The sequence below is a fragment of the Oncorhynchus mykiss genome, chromosome 11 (assembly GCF_013265735.2).
Source record: "Oncorhynchus mykiss isolate Arlee chromosome 11, USDA_OmykA_1.1, whole genome shotgun sequence".
Classification (NCBI taxonomy): Eukaryota; Metazoa; Chordata; class Actinopteri; order Salmoniformes; family Salmonidae; genus Oncorhynchus; species Oncorhynchus mykiss.
The window spans coordinates 71,471,417-71,489,178 of NC_048575.1; the positions used below are offsets into that span (position 1 = coordinate 71,471,417).

Genomic DNA, 17,762 nt, shown 5'->3' on the forward strand with positions numbered 1-17,762 from the left:
CTCAACTGGTATGTCATCTAGCCCTGGAGTTTTCCCATCCTTAAAGGCTTTAATTGCATCAAGAAGTTCCTCCTCTGTAATTTGGCCTTCACATGAGTCTTTCTGTACAGATGTTAATTTTACATTATTCATAGAAACAAATCCATACAATTAGCTTCAGTTAGAGGAGATGGAGGAGACTGAAACAAAAACATATGCTTAAAGTACTTTGCTTCCTCTTTCAACATTTGTTCAATCATGGGTAACTCCTTAATTTGTAACAAGTTTCAGTAAATTATTTTTGGTAGCATTTCTATGTTGAAGATTAAAATATCATTTGGTGCATTTGTCCTCATATTCTATCCAGTTTGCTTTATTTTTTATAATATATTACACTTGAGTTTCTTAAATAAGTTACTCCATTTCTTTTTGTTTTTCCTCTAATATATTCTGAGCCTCTGAATGTCTTTGAGTGGCCCAGCCAGAGCCCGGACTTGAACTCGATCGAACATCTCTGGAGAGACCTGAATATAGCTGTGGAGCCCCATCCAACCTGAAAGAGCTTGTAGTGTCATACCCAAGAAGACTCGAGGCTGTTATCGCTGCCAAAGATGCTTCAAAATGTACCAAGTAAAGGGTCTGAATTTTTATGTAAATATGATCAGTTTTTTATTTTTCATACATTTGCAAAAAATTCTAATAACCTGTTTTTGCTTTGTCATTATGAGGTATTGTGTATAGATTGATGAGGGGAAAAAACTATTTATTCAAATTTAGAATAAGACTGTAACGTAACAAAATGTGGAAAAAGTCAAGGGGTCTGAATACCTTCCGAATGCACTGTATGCTTCAGTAAGGTTGGCTTCTTAGCATCAGTGGTGGAAAAAGTACCCAATTGTCATACTAAAGTATAGATCCCTTAATTGAAAGTTACTCCAGTAAAATACTACTTGAGTAAAAGTCTAAAAGTATTTGGTTCTAAATATACTTCACTATCAAAAGTAAATGTAATTGCTAAAATATACTTAAGTATCAAAAGTAAAAGTATAAATCATTCTAAATTCCTTATATTAAGCAAAGCAGTCGTGCGGAATGCCCACTCGGTCTGAACGGAAGAAACACAAAAACACCATCATGATACAGTCATCCTGAGTATCTCTAGGGCAGAGGAAAGCACTGGGGACGAGAGTCAGGCCAACACATCTTCAGAAGCCTCTCCGGTTTCATCATCTCTGGATTCCTGCATTGAGTTCCTCCTGCCAGAGGTTAATCAGAGGATGATGCCAACAGCCAACGATGTGGTAGCCAGTGATGGGGCCCCAGTTGTTCCGAGTCAGAACATTCTGAAGATAACCATTTGGAAGATCATAGTCCAAATTCCCTGTCCACACGTCCTTAACCCTATTTGACCAGGCACTGGCAGGATAACCAAAGGTTACAGTAAGCAGTTTCCTTGAGGATGACAATGTGTTCTGGACGCCATCATCACCGCTGTTGATATGAACCTGTTTGTATGTTGCCCTATCCAGGTCCTTCTGCTGTGGTGGAAGAAGAGGAGTGACAGACAGAGAGACACGCAGTAAACAACAACAACAGACAGAACCACTGTGGTTTACATCAGCCACATTTATATTTACAAGCATACATACATTTTTGGGGGGTTCATTCTTCATGTTTAGTAAGCTAAACATCTAATCTTCAGTCCTTCCACGTCTCAGAAAGGCATGTTTGAAAGCATTGTAAGAAATACTGGTATGGAAACATTTTGAGAATTCCAAATGTATTGATTACATCACTTCTTTATTGCTCTGTACATATAAAACAATACAACTATGAACATGTGTCAAATAAAAACAAACAAAACGTGTTCACTTAATACTTACTTACTTCTGTTTCTGAGGAGCATCATGCTGTAACAGTGTCATACATAAAACCCAGTGTTTAGTGGGCTGCAGTCAGAACAGGAAGTAGGAAGAGGTAGACAGGAAGAAGCAGGGAATTGGGGGGGGGGGGGGGGGGGGCAAACGTAAGCACGCTAACAGCTATTATTCTGATAAACAAACTGATTAAAAGGTTAATAAAATAAAGTTATTTTTACCAGTTAGGGGCTGGACACCATTACAAACATGCTCTTTCTTTTGTCAAGCTCTGAATTATTTTTCGACAAACAGAGCTGTGCTTCAGATGGGTTGAAACTGGGAAATATGTGGCGTCATCAGTGAGGCATATCAGCCATATGTCTGCAGCCGTATGACAGTTTAACACACGGTGCATCCCAATCAATAAATGGTGTCTGCTGGTGACACCATAGAAATGAGTAGGGATCTTTATGGATGGCATATTGTCTTAGCAAATTAATATTGATCATCTCAAATGTACATCCTAAAGTGTAAAAAACAAAAGAAAGCAACAAGAAAAAAGATTGAAACGAAACCTTGAACGGGTTCATTGTGAAGGCATTCAGCCGGTCTCTCTCTGCCACAGACAGAGGAAGACAGAGCCATGACATCAGGCTCCAAATAAATACCCTCTAGAAATATGAGTAACATCCAATCCTCGTCTGTCCGTTACCCTATTATTTCATAGGGTGAAGGGGGTAAGGGGGAGCTTTTCCAGTTTGACAAAAATCAGCGCACATCTAAAATAAAACCGTATTCCCCATACAGTGCACTACTTGTGGCCAGAGCCAAGGCAGTGTATTTATGGGGAATAGGGTATGATTTGAGATGTCGCCCCGCTCCCGCTTCATACAGCAATAGCCGGTTGCGAATCCTCCTCCACCTCCACCTCGCTCCCTTCCACCTGGATCTCAGAGTTCACCTGTCCCTCTGCTGACACCTGCAGCACCCGGATCTCAACACCCGCTTCCTTCAGTCTCTCTATGTCCTCCTCACACATCTCGGTCACCTCCCCATCTACCAACATGGCTGTTTCCACCAATGCTACCACACCTACGGGCTCCACGGTAACATGCTCCACGCTTATCCCGTCCTCTAGTAGAAGGGTCTCCCTCTTGCCTCCCTTCCCCTCCCTGGCCACTTCCTCTTGCGTTGCCGCGGCGGCAATGACCAGTTCCTGGGTTATCAGCTTGTCGTCTGTGACGCCGTGCAGGTCGCGGAGATGTCGGCGGAGGTCGTCGGGCTGGGTGAACCAGAGGTCACACATGGTGCAATGGTTAGGCTTTTCTCCCGTGTGTGTCGTCAGGTGGTCTTTAAACAGCTCCCAGCTGTTGAACACACTGCTGCACACCTGGGGAGTGGGGGAAGAGGTCATTTTACAATCCAGCATATGCCCTACTCAGGGATGTGATGGGTGATTTTGACTCCTTATAAATCAGGAAAAAACAAAAGAGCGTTCTCTGCACCTGACATTCGTAGAGTTTCTTGCGTCCCTTCTTGGCCCCGGCGCCGTTCTGACAGGCAGCCATGTGACATTTCAATGTGCTGTTCCTGGCAAAGCGCTCATGGCAGTCTGGACAAGCAAACGGTTTCTCACCTACACACACAAGGGATAAACTACTTGTTTCACCCACTGCATAACTCAGGAGATCCTATTAAGGTGGTCTGATTTATATTCACCTCACAAGAACAGGTCACTCACTCATCAATACACAATCAAAGATCACACTCAGAGAGAAGAAAGGTGTTGTTGATGTGCAATGAAGTGCTGTTGATGCTATGTTTTAGTCTAGAAACCACAAATGCACATCAGCTATACAAAACACTAGGAATACCTTCAACAGAACAGCCTCAATTTCGTCCGAGCATGGACTCTACAAAGTCCATGCCAGGGATGCTGGCCCATGTTGACTCCAATGCATCCCACAGTTGTCTGGATGTCCTTTGGGTGGTGGACCATTCTTGATACACACGGAAGACTGTTGAGTGTGAGAAACCCAGCAGTGTTGCAGTTCTTGACGCAAACCAGTGTGCCTGGCACCTACTACCATAAGCCGCTCAAAGACACACATATTTTATCTTGCCTATTCACCCTCTAAAATGGCACACATCCACAATCCATGTCTCAAGGTTTAAACATCCTTCTTTAACCCCTTTACTCCCCTTAATCTACACTGATTGAAGTGGATTTAACAGGTGACATTAATAAGGAATCATAGCTTTCACCTGGATATCTATCTGGTCAGTCTATCATGGAAAAAGCAGGTGTTCCTAATGTTTTGTACACTCAGTGTATAGATAACCCAGGCACTTCTACAAATATGAACCCCTGAATTAATCCTTCTTGGTATGATAACTCTTACCAGTGTGCTTTCGTAAGTGCTCCTTGAAGTGTCCAAAGTGGTCAAACTGCTTGTCACAGTACTCGCACACGTGTGTCTTCTTCTTCTGGGACTGGCTGCGCGACAGCTCCTCCGCCTCATAATGTAACGTGTTCAGGTGCTGTTTAAGCGCCCCCTCCCGCGTGTACGCCTTCCCGCAGTGGCAACACGCATGAGGCTTGTCCAGCGCAGCCATGTGGGCGCGCATGTGCTGTTTGAGGTGGTAGTAGAGGCGGAAGCTGCGGTCACATTTGTTGCAGCGGAACATCTTGTCCAGCTGAGAGATCTGGACCTCGACCATCTCCAGACTCTCGAGAGTCTTGGGTGGTGTCACCGTCTCCTCCTGATACACCATCTCCTGGATCACACACACACACACACCAACCATGATGTATGGATGCATTGAGATGAAAGGATGACTTGTTTTGAGAAAGACGTCAACAAAACATATTCTTATATATAATTGTTTTTTTGTTTTGAATCAAGGTTGGTCATGGTCCTTCCAATTGTGTGGTTTTTACATGTGCAACAGAGAAACAGAGTGCTTTGTTTACCTCCTTCAGTCCTTCCTTCTTCAGGACGTGCAGCGTTAGCCCCCCCTGCTGGTACTTGCTGGTAATGTCAGCAAGCAGAGCCAGGGCAGAGTCATCCGAGACTGCCTGGGTGTTCCGAGCAGCATCCACCACCTCCTCCAGCCCCGTCTCCTCCACCTCAATGGTACCCTCCCCGATCTCCACCTCAATCTCCACCTGCAAGGACAGACATGGGTCAGCACAGCAATACATATCAGGAGGAAAGGACAGATGATGAAGAGGATGATGAGGATCACTTGGGACACTTTTTTGCACTTTATGCGATTTTATGTTATAACAACTACAAACATAATGTGCCATTGTAGATCTCCAACCTGCTCCCCCTCCACTGAGGGAAGAATCTCAGATATCTTCCTCTTCTTGGCCTTGCTATTCCCTGCCACCAGAGTCTGGGATAGCTGGAAAAGGGTGCCATCACCCATCCTATGGAGAAAGAGAGAGAGAAAGGGTTATATTCATTCAAAATACTTTACATTCCAACAGATACCATTAAACAAGACTAGAACCCAACACCACACAAAAAGGGGGCTAGCCTTCAGAAAGTGTTCACACCCCTTGACTTTTTCCACTTAGTTGTGTTAGAGCCTGAATGTAAAATGTTTCATTTTTGTTTATTGAATGTTTAAAACATATAATATACTTGCAGTCAAGCCACTCAACAACTACATCACATTGTTAGATTACTAGACTCCCATCCAGAATGACACACAGAAGTAACCAGGGTCAACACCCTGGTCAAGGGCACGTCGACAGATCTACCACAAGGTCAAAAAACGGGGACCAGAAACAGCGATCCATCAGCCAACGACCCAAGCTCCCAACCACCAGCCCTCCAAGATCCCTCCCCACAGTTCCCCATCTGAGACCCCCTCCCCCCAGTAAAAAAAATTACAATAAAAAAATTAAAAAATCCCATTCCCCCCCCCCCATGCTCCAACAACCAACAAAATATATATTTTTTAAAGAGAAAGACAAAGCAAAACAGAAAACAACAATGCAAAAAAGAACAAAGACATCAAGGACAACAACAATCATGACCGCAAGGCCAACTGAATATGTTTGAGTGCATACATGGCACTATTTACCTGTGTGTGTCCGTGTATGTGCACATTTGAATGAGAGTGTGAGTATATGCACGTGTACAAACACCTGCACGGCATCAGCCTCAGGCAAACCCGGCATTAGCTATAAAAACACTGTCCCACAGTGTCATTCAAGCAAACTTTTTGTTTTATACTTTTATCTTTTACCATCATTCTATACCCCGCCCAACAACTCCACTCCCACTTGTCTCCAATTCCACATTCCAACCCTCAGCCCCTCCCACCTATCTCTGCTGGGCACCCTCTTTGGATTTCTACACACCACATATTTTTCAACTATGCTGTGATGTTTAACATAGAAATTCAATCTATCTAATCGAATCCACAGACTGCGAGTTGAAGATAAATACTTTTACTAAGAGTATTAGTATATTATTAATTGACTGACCCGGTCTCTCCAGATCTCCCAACAGTACTAAACTCAGCAAAAAAATAGAAACGTCCTCTCACTGTCAACTGCGTTTATTTTCAGAAAACTTAACATGTGTAAGTATTTGTATGAACATAACAAGATTCGACAACTGAGACATAAACTGAACAAGTTCCACAGACATGTGACTAACAGAAATGGAATAATGTGTCCCTGAACAAAGAGGGGGGGATTGAGATCCGGGCTCAATGGGATTGAGATCCGGGCTCTTCGCTGACCATGGCAGAACACTGACATTCCTGTCTTGCAGGAAATCATCCACAGAATGAGCAGTATGGCTGGTGGCATCGTCATGCTGGAGGTTAATGTCAGGATGAGCCTGCAGGAAGGGTACCACATGAGGGAGGAGGATTTATGCCCTGTATCTCACAGTGTTGAGATTGCCTGCAATGACAACAAGCACAGTCCGATGATGCTGTGACACACCGCCCCAGACCATGACGGACCCTCCACCTCCAAATCGATCCTGCTCCAGAGTACAGGTCTCTGTGTAATGCTCATTCCTTCGACGATAAACGCAAATCCGACCACCCCTGGTGAGACAAAACCACGACTCGTCAGTGAAGAGTGCTTTTTGACAGTCCTGTCTGGTCCAGCGACGGTGGGTTTGTCCCCATAGGCGACATGGTTGCTGGTGATGTCTTGTGAGGACCTGCCTTACACCAGGCCTACAAGCCCTCAGTCCAGCCTCTCTCAGCCTATTGCGGACAGTCTGAGCACTGATGGAGGGATTGTGCTTTCCTGGTGTAACTCGGACAGTTGTTGTTGCCATTCTGTACCTGTCCCGCAGGTGTGATGTTCAGATGTACCGATCCTGTGCAGGAGTTGTTACACGTGGTCTGCCACTGCGAGGACAATCAGCTGTCCATTCTGTAGCGCTGTCTTAGACGTCTCACAGTACAGACATTGCAATTTATTGTCCTGGCCACATCTGCAGTCCTCATGCCTCCTTGCAGCATGCCTAAGGCACGTTCACGCAGATGAGCAGGGACCCTGGGCATCTTTCTTTTTGTGTTTTTCAGAGTCAGTAGAAAGGCCTCTTTAGTGTCCTAAGTTTTCATAACTGTGACCTTAATTGCCTACCCTCTGTAAGCTGTTAGTGTCTTAACGACCGTTCCACAGGTGCATGTTCATTAATTTTTTTATGGGCCATTGAACAAGCATGGGAAACAGTGTTTAAACTCTTTACAATGAAGATCTGTGAAGTTATTTGGCTTTTTACAAATTATCTTTGAAAGACGGGGTCCTGAAAAAAGGAAGTTTATTTTTTTTACTAAGTCTATTTCTAGGGTAAATTTTAGATCAATATTCTGCATTTTCAGCCATGCCTGAACCAGAAAACAGGCTACCTGAGGGCAATACCAAAATAAATGGTCTATTGATTCTGTATCCTCTAAAAAAATCTGCAGAGCTTCGATGATTGAATGCCACATTATTTATTTAACATTTTGTTGGTGGCAAGAATTCTAAATAATATTTTTAGCTGAAAAGCACAAAGTCTTGAGACTTGCGTCATTATTTATATATATATATAATATATATATATATATATATATAATATATAATATATATATATATATATATATATATCACCCTGTACCATGGAATCGGTACATCATAAATCTCTTCCCAACTATTTTGCAATCTGTATGGCACAGCTGTCAACAACCTTGGTCCTCAAATTAAACTGGTATATTTTCCTATTTATGCTATTTGTATTTCTCTGTCAGTTGATCCTTTATATTGGGCAGACAGACCAGCTCCCTACCTCCTTCCGCTGCCAACTGCCACATCCATTTTTGGGGTAATGCTGTAATCAATTGGTTGTAATCTTGGATTGAGCAGACCGTCCCATAAAATTCTGATAACTCCATGAAAGACATAACTCTACCATAACAATTTACAAACAAAATACCCTTTTCAAACATCTTTCCCATAAATACAGGTATTTTATCAACCAGCACATTTGAGTTCAGCCATAATATTTATTGCATTCAAAATGTATTAAAATTGAGATTATGTGTAGGCTAGTGACACAATACCCTATAAAGTGTAATTGTGTTTTTAGACATTTTCACAAATTGTAAAAAAAAAATAATTAAAAAATGAAAAGCTGAAATGTCTTGAGTCAATAAGTATTGAATCCCTTTGTTAGGGCAGGTCTAAATTAGTTCAGGAGTAAAACATGTGCTTAACAAGTCACTTAATAAATTGCATGGACTACCTCATCTCTGTGCATCACACAATTATGTGTAAAGTCCCTCAGTCGAGCAGTGAATTTCAAACACAGACTGAACCACAAAGACCAGGGAGGATTTCCAATGCCTCACAAAGAAGGGCACCTATTGGTAGACGGGTAAAAAATAAAGGAAACATTGAATATCCCTTTGAGCATGTTGAAGAAGTTATTCATTACACTTTGGATTGTGTATCAATACACCCAGTCACTACAAAGATACAGGCATCCTTCCTAACTCAGTTAGGTGAGTGGCCTAGTCACAGTTTTGACTTAAATCAGCTTGAAAATCTATGGCAAGACTTGAAAATGGCTGTCTAGCAATGACATACGCTGCTCGGAACACCTAGACAACTAACTAACTAACTAACAACTAACTAAGTACCTCCTCTAGCACCAGGGTCAGAGCACTCTCAAATGTTGTTTTTTGCCATCATTGTAAGCCTGCCACACACACACTATAAGATACATTTGTTAAACATAAGAATGAGTTTGTCACAACCCGGTTCGTGGGAAGTGACAAAGAGCTCTTATAGGACCAAATAATAATCAATAATTTTGCTCTATATTTAACCATCTTACATATAAAACCTTATTTGTTCATTGCAAATTGTGAATAACGCACCACAGGTTAATGAGAAGGGTGTGTTTGAAAGGATGCACATAACTCTGCAATGTTGGGTTGTATTGGAGAGAGTCTCAGTCTTAAATCATTTTCCACACACAGTCTGTGCTTGTATTTAATTTTCATGCTAATGAGGGCCGAGAATCCACTCTCACATAGGTACGTGGTTGCAAAGGGCATCAATGTCTTAACAGTGTGATTTGCCAAGGCGGGATACTTTGCGCACAGCCCAATCCAGAAATCTGACAGTGGCTTTAGATTAAATGACATTTTCACAGAACCACTTGTTGCAATTTCAATGAGGCTCTCTTGTTCAGATATCAGTAAGTGGACTGGAGGCAGGGCATGAAAGGGATAACGAATCCAGTTGTTTGTGTCCATCCGTTTCGGGAAAGTATTTGCATAATTGCGCACCCAGCTCAGGTGCTTCGCTATATCACATTTGACATTGTCCGTAAACTTGAGTTAATTTGCACACAAAAAAAATTCATACAACGATGAAAAGACCTGTGTGTTGTTCTTGTTAATGCAGACAGAGAAGAGCTCCAACCTTTTAATCATAGCCTCAATTTAACCCGCACATTGAATATAGTTGTGGAGAGTCCCTGTAATCCTAGATTCAGATCATTCAGGTGAGGAAAAAAAAATCTCCCAGATAGGCCAGTCGTGTGAGAAACTCGTCATCATGCAAGACAAGTGAAAATTATGGTCAGTAAAGAAAACTTTAAGCTCGTCTCTCAATTAAAAAAAAACGTGTCAATACTTTGCCCCGTGATAACCATTGCACTTTTGTGTGTTGTAAAAGCGTTACATGGTCGCTGCCCATATTGCATAGTGCAGAATATACACGAGAGTTCAGGGGCCTTGCTTTAACAAAGTTTTTAAAAATTCACTATAGTGTCCAAAATGTATTTCAAGCTGTCAGACATTTCCTTGGCAACAAGAACCTCTCGGTGGATGCTGCAGTATACCCAAGTGGCATCGGGAGCAACTGCTTGCACTCGCGTTACAATTCCACTATGTCTCCCTGTCATGGATTTTGCACCATCAGTACAGATACCAACATATCTTGACCACCAAAGTCAATTTGATGTCACAAAGTGTTAGGAAATGATGATTAATATGACTGAACAAATCATTTTAAATGGAACTGTAACTAAGTAAACTTATACTCTGTTTTATTATATCTGATTAACTATATGGGTTGTGGACTGTGAAAACAGATAAGGTCGTTAGCCTATGGTTGACCCTACAGAAACTTAGCTCTGGGGTTTTTAGATAAGGCAGTGAGTGCATTCCTAGGTTTTCTGTTAATAAAACTGTCAGTTCAGTGGTGATCGATAATGTTAAGGGGTCAAAAGTTATCTGGGAGTGTGTTAGTAAGTTAGAATGAACTTTTCACCTTACTTTGTCCCGGTCGAGAGGAGGGGATTCTGTTAAAGCAATGAAATGACGTCATGATCTGTATATAAACTGCTGCACGTGATTAAGTGGGAGCGCGCTCCGAGAATAAATTATATTATTTATTAATGAAAGACTGGTCTGCGTCAATTTTATGCAAACAAGAAATCTTAGAAATTCTCATAAAATAGATTAAGGGCTTTCAATTGATGAAAGCACATTGGCATAATTAAATTACAGTAACACAAAGCTGTCCAGTACTTTAAAGAATTCTCTCCTGTTGTCCTGGTTTCCAGAAGAGGATGTCTTCCTTAATTGATCCCCCATAAATGTAACGGACATTCAGTATACCAGGAGCTGTGCCAGGCCCACCACGTCTGTTGACTCATCCAGCTGTAACGCATAGAATTCACTGGCTTGTATGCAAAGCAGTAATTGTTTAAAAACATATCCTGCCATGTCACTGATGTGTCGTGAAACAGTGTTGTTTGATTAAGTAATTGTCTGTATAGTTTTTTTGTCCTGTTCCCCCAGCATTGTCCCAGTCATAGCCGTGGTAGCAGGAATAATTCAAGTCCTCCACAATAGTATAGGGCTTGCCTGTCCTAGCCACTAGGTAGCCCACCATAAAATACTCTTCTATCCCCTTCTTATTAATGGTATCTGTTGCTTTTATACATGTCTTACTACTCAAAAGTCGTCTTAATTCTCACTCAAAAAAAACTCTTATTTTTCAAATTGGCATGTTATGTTTCTAAATGTCCGTGCAAGAGTGAAGGTTTCATTGAGTTGTGAGATAGTACTGTTGCACATCTAACACACTGTGGCTGAGGAAAGGCACTACTCCCAATTTAAGAGAACCCCAAATCAATGTAGTTCTCATCATATTTGGCCTCTTCGATGATCCAAAGACCCTGTCTGTTGTTCGGTGCTTTCCTGGGTAAGGGGTCAGTAGCTCTTCAGCTGTATCAGATTCACAGCTATCAGTGTCCATGTTAGCTGGGCTAACAACAAATGTAGAATTACTGATGCTAGCATTGGATGTGCTCGTTGAAGGAGAACAACTTCTGTTGTCGACAGGTGCAGGTGTAGTTCTGCTGGGAGTAGCAGGTCTACCAGTAGAGCTGGTACGCGTCTCTGGTATGTGTGACTTTTTTTAACCATATTTGCATCTTCGAGAAAACAGAATGAGCAGCAGCTACGTTTGGCTACATATGGACCGTTAGCGGAATTCTCGCAGAAGAGTAACGGTTAATGTGATTGGATGTTACATTTTTTTCCCCTTTTTCTCCCCAATTTCGTGGTATCCAATTGTTTAGTAGCTACTATCTTGTCTCATCGCTACAACTCCCGTACGGGCTCGGGAGAGACGAAGGTTGAAAGTCATGCGTCCTCCGATACACAACCCAACCAAGCTGCCGCACTGCTTCTTAACACAGTGCCATCCAACTCGGAAGCCAGCCGCACCAATGTGTCGGAGGAAACACGTGCACCTGGCAACCTTGGTTAGCGCGCACTGCGCCCGGCCCACCACAGGAGTCGCTGGTGCGCGATGAGACAAGGATTTCCCTACCGGCCAAACCCTCCCTAACCCGGACGACGCTAGGCCAATTGTGTGTCGCCCCACGTACTTCCCGGTCGCGGCCGGTTACGACAGAGTCTGGGCGCGAATCCAGAGTCTCTGGTGGCACAGCTGGCTGGATGTTAATTATTTGACTAGGCTACCTGTATTTGACATTGTGTTGTTAATTCGTTGAACACTAGCTGGTTTAATTGTATTTTTGGCAGTGAAATGAGGCTAATCAGGGGAGATAAAAATCTCACCCAAATGTTGGAAAATATAACTGTTTGAAAATGTTATTTTTTTTTTTAAAGTAAATAAATAATATATATATATATATATATATATATATATATATATATATATTTCTTTCACTTTTTATGGCTGCAGGGGCAGTATTGAGTAGCTTGGATGAAAAGGTGCCCATTGTAAACGGCCAGCTCCTCAGTCTCAGTTGCTAATATATGCATATTATTATTAGTAGTGGATAGAAAACACTCTGACGTTTCTAAAACTGTTTGAATTATGTCTGTGAGTATAACAGAACTCATATTGCAGGCAAAAACCTGAGGAATTCTACTTCCTGTTGGGATTTTTTCTGGGGGTGGCAGATTTTCAACCAAGCTCTCATTGAAATTACAGCGAGATATGGATGAGTTCACTTCCTACGCCTTCCACTAGATGTCAACAGTCAATAGAACTTTGTCTGATGACTAATGTGAAGGGGGGGGTCAAATGACACAGGAAATAGTCACCACTGGCACGAGTTGACCATGCTTTCACTATGCGCGTTCATAGGGGAAGGACCTGCGTTCCACCGGTCATCTGAAGTCATTCTAATTCTCTGGTTGGAATGTTATTCAAGATATCTGAACAACATTCTAAAGATTGATTCAGTACATCGCTTGACATGTTTCGCTTGACACGCTTTGTGACTTTGGAATTGTTTACCAAACGCGCTAACCAAAGTAGCTAATTGGACATAAATAACGGACATTTTCAAACAAATCAAGCATTTATTGTGGACCTGGGATTCCTAGGACTGCATTCTGATGAAGTTTATCAAAGGAAACATTTATCATGTATTTTCTGATTTCTGTTGACTCCAACAGGCCGGCTAATTTGGCTTCTGTTCTGAGCGCCGTCTTAGATTATTGCATGGGTAGCTTTTTCCCTAAACCTTTTTTGAAAGGAGAGGTATATCTATAATTCCATGTGTATAACTTGTATTATCATCATCTACATTTATGATGAGTATTTCTGTTGAAACGATGTGGCTGTGCAAAATCACTTGATGTTTTTGGAACTAGTGAATCTAATACGCCAATGTAAACTCAGATTTTTTATATAAATATGAACTTTATCAAACAAAACATGCATGTATTGTGTAACATGAAGTCGTATGAGTGTCATCTGATGAAGATACAATTAATCACTAACCTTGAATTATCTCTATTTCTGCTTTTTGTGAATGCTATATTTTGCTGGAAAACGGCTGTGCTTATTGTGGTTTGGTGGAGACCTAACATAATCGTTTGTAGTGCTTTTACTGAAAAGCATATTTGAAATCGGACACTTTGGTGGGATTAACAACAAGATTACCTTTAAAATGATAAAAGACATATGTTTTAGGAATTGTAATTATGAGATTTCTGTGGTTTGAATTTGGCGCCCTCTATTTTCACTGGTAGTTGTCATATCGATCCCGTTAACGTAAATCACATTTTTATTTGAAGTACCCCCGACGGCATTGCACGTACCCCTGGAAATTCCAGTTTGGGAATACCTGCTCTAACACAACAAAATGTGAAGTAAGTCAAGGGGTATGAATACTTTCTGAAGGCACAGTAAGTAGTAAGGGACTATATTAGTAGTAAGGGGGTCCAGATGTTATAATGGCCGTCTAACCTGTTGTTGAGGGCCTTGATGGCCTCCTGCATCTGGAGGTACTCTGCTGCCTTCCACACGTCGTTGACCTCCTCTGGCCCACTGACAGCCAGCGTAGCTGTGTACGTAAATTCCATCAGCTGGCGGAAAGCTGAGTTACTCACTCCTGCACAACACAGGGGATTGATGGGTACATTGGGTTATTGTGTGATAGTCTTATAGTTATTGTCAGAAGTGGATGTAGGCCTTCTTTTGTTTCTCAGGGTCTATAGCGCTATCGTTTATTTTCTTGATTGATGACAGACATACGTCAGTGGATGCATCAGTGGTTCAGCAGTACATACCTTCAATCTCCACTAGTGGCTCCTGTGTGAAGTCCTGGAAGAACTTGTGGAAGAACTGACTGCACGCTGCTAACACTGCCTTATGGGCCCTGAACTGGTGTCCTACAGACCAGAGGTAAGATGAACGCATGAACGGTACAGCACATAATAGAATACTTCATACAATGTGGGCATTTTTCCTTAACACAAGGATATTAAAAAAACTTTGTTTTGTTTTACTATTAACCTACACGGCTGAAACAAGGCTGTTTTTGTATTAACAAAATATATAATTAACTTTTAGTTGACAAGCTAAAGCTGCACCTTCACTTTCTGCAATTCAACAAACATCACTGAGGATGAGCTTACCGTCTACTATGAGAGTGATGTCTGTGAACTGGTCCAGCTGTCTCTGTTCATTCAGTTTGTCCAGCATGACTTTATAATGGTCTGGGAACTGACTACCACACCCCTCACCCTTATCTGCCATGGCTCAGCCCCTCACCTGCACACAAGGAAGAAATCCATGTAGAGATGACACACAGCTCACATCACCAGTAATGACAGACTATATGGTCTCAGTGTACAATTACAAGTTAAACATGAACAACATGCTCACAGCATATTGATGCACAGACAGTAATGTGATTTTAACATAGATTTAAATACAATGTTATCATTGGGCATTCTGCAGCTTTTATGAATATTTATAGTACCAGTGAAAAGTTTGGACACCTACTCATTCCAGGGTTTTTCCTTTATGTTTTACAATGTAGAATAATAGTTAAGATATCAGAACTATGAAATAACACATTTGGAATCATGTAGTAACCAAAAAAAGTGTTAAACAAATCAAAATATGAGATTTTTCAAAGTAGCCACCCTTCGCCTTGATGACAGCTTTGCACAGTCTTGGCATTCTCTCAATCAGCTTCATGAGGTAGTCACCTGGAATACATTTGAATTAATAGGTGTGCTTTGTTAAAAGTTCATTTGTGGAATTTCTTTCCTTCTTAATACATTTGAGCCAATCAGTTGGTTTGTGACAAGGTAGGGGTGGGTATACAGAATATAGCCTTACTTGGTAAAATAGCAAGTCCATATTAGGGCAAGAACAGCTCAAATAAGCAAAGACAAACAACATTCCATATTTTACTTTGGAAAGTTTCTTCAAGTGCAGTTGCAAAAACAATCCAGCGCTATGATGGAACTGGCTCCCAGGAGGACCGCAATGGGAATGAAAGACCCAGAGTTAGCTCTGCTGCAGAGGATAAGTTCATTAGAGTTACCAGCCTCAGAAATTGCAGCCCAAATAAATGCTTCCCAGAGTTCAAGTAACAGACATCTCAACATCAACTGTTCAGAGGAGACTGCGTGAATCAGGCCTTCATGGTCGAATTGCTGCAAAGAAACCACTACTAAAGGACACCATTAGACTGGTGGAAATCTGTCCAAATGCAAGATTTTTGGTTTCAACCGCCATGTCTCTGTGAGATGCAGAGTGGGTGAACGGATGATCTCCGCATTTGTAGTTCCCATTGTGAAGCATGGAGGAGGAGGTGCGATATTGCTTTGCTGGTGACACTGTCTGATCTATTTAGAATTCAAGGCACACTTAACCAGCATGGCTACCACAGCATTCTGCAGTGATATGCCATCCCATCTGGTTTGCGCTTAGTGGGACTATCATTTCTTTTTCAATGGCACAATGACCCAACACACCGCCAGGCTGTGTAAGGGCTATTTTACCAAGAAGGAGAGTGATGGAGTGCTGCATCAGATGACCTGACCTCCACAATCACCTGACCTCAACCCAAATGAGATGGTTTGGGATGAGTTGGACTGCAGAGTGAAGGAAAAGCAGCCAACAAGTGCTCAGCATATGTGGTAGCTCCTTCAAGACGGATGGAAAAGCATTCCAGCTGAAGCTGGTTGAGAGAATTTTCTCTAAATATGTTTTTATTTTTTATTTTTAATCCCAGCTCCCGTCCCTGCAGGAGGCCTTTTGCCTTTTGGTAGGCCGTCATTGTAAGTAAGAATTTGTTCTTAACTGCCTAGTAAAATAAATAAAAATAAAAAATGCCAAGAGTGTGCAAAGCTGTCATCAAGGCTAAGGGTGGCTACTTTGAATAATCTCAAATGTATTTTGATTTGTTTAATAATTTTTGGGATACTACATGATTCCATATGTATTGTTTCATAGTTTTGATGTCTTCACTATTATTTTACAATGTAGAATATAGTAAAATAAGGAAAAATCCTTGAATAAGTAGGTGTCCAAACTTTTGACTGGTACTGTATATTTTCATCTTTATCAGCTAATTTGGGCAATATGTGGGAAATATGGCATGTTTGTGTTCGCAACAAATTGGACCGACAGTATTTCAGATTTTTCTTCATGAAATATGTTAACGTTCGAGGCAGGAAAATCGCGTCAACCTCATGTGTTATCCAATAGAATGTTACCGATGCAAAGAGAAGACGTCGAATTCAGCCAATCATGCGTTTGACAGCAGTGTGATTGGCATCAAGTTGACCAATTGAAAATAGCAGACAATGCTAACGGTAGCTAGCAAGCTTAGCTGCAGCAGAAGGCCTCGGGCTATAATTGAGGGCCGTAAAATCAAACTTAACGATATATTTAATCAGAATGTTTACCTAATAACACCAACGCTAACTACATAATGGGTTATAAGAAACAGCGAACAATCTAGTTAACGTTAGCCAACAAGTTACAGAAGCTAATCCTTTCAAATAGGCCCGTAAAGGCTCTCCCCATTTCGAGTTTGACCATCGCCAGTACGTCATCAAATCGCGCATTAAAATACACTTTTTCCTGAGACATTTCCTAATTTAGACAATATTTGCCTGAAATATTTCACATCATACATCTGAAAACATACCTCAAGTTACGTTCTGCCGCTTTATTAAGTTGTTTTTGCGTATAGCTCTTTCCCGACACTTGCAGCGTTGCTCTTCTCTCGTTCGTCTAAAAAGGGCGGTCGCTCAGTCGGGCCTCAGATTCCCAGCAGTCACTGCAAACTCCAGAAGACGCCGAGGAGCGTTGCTAGGCAACATATGGTTGTCTCGCGTTCGGTTTATCGAAACCCTGGCCCCTTGGTTCGGTTCTCGGGTCCAGTTCCATTTCGGTACTCAGCCCCTTCCTCCTTTTTTTGATATAGACAATTTATTTCATTCTTCATATTCAACACAAAACAACCATACAGTACACCAAAATATACAGAAACACACCAAAATACAATGGAGAGAATGTTTTGTTTTGTTAGTTTTTTCTGCTAATAGGTGACAGGCTATTTCATGGCCATGATATTATTTTTTGTGCTT

General features: G+C 41.6%; 1 protein-coding gene across 1 annotated transcript; it reads right to left on the bottom strand.

The window, feature by feature from the left end:
* Window positions 1–1,742: 1,742 nt before the first annotated feature.
* On the bottom strand, window positions 1,743–17,476 carry LOC110536349 (zinc finger protein 131). The gene is made up of 9 exons (XM_021622096.2): window positions 17,321–17,476; window positions 14,787–14,922; window positions 14,439–14,540; window positions 14,116–14,260; window positions 5,166–5,274; window positions 4,813–5,007; window positions 4,241–4,616; window positions 3,344–3,474; window positions 1,743–3,228 (listed from the first exon to the last, which is right to left on the bottom strand). The coding sequence occupies exons 2-9, from the start codon at window positions 14,905–14,907 to the stop codon at window positions 2,725–2,727; spliced, it is 1,683 nt and encodes a 560-aa protein (XP_021477771.1). The 5' UTR covers window positions 14,908–14,922; window positions 17,321–17,476; the 3' UTR covers window positions 1,743–2,724.
* Window positions 17,477–17,762: the final 286 nt, after the last annotated feature.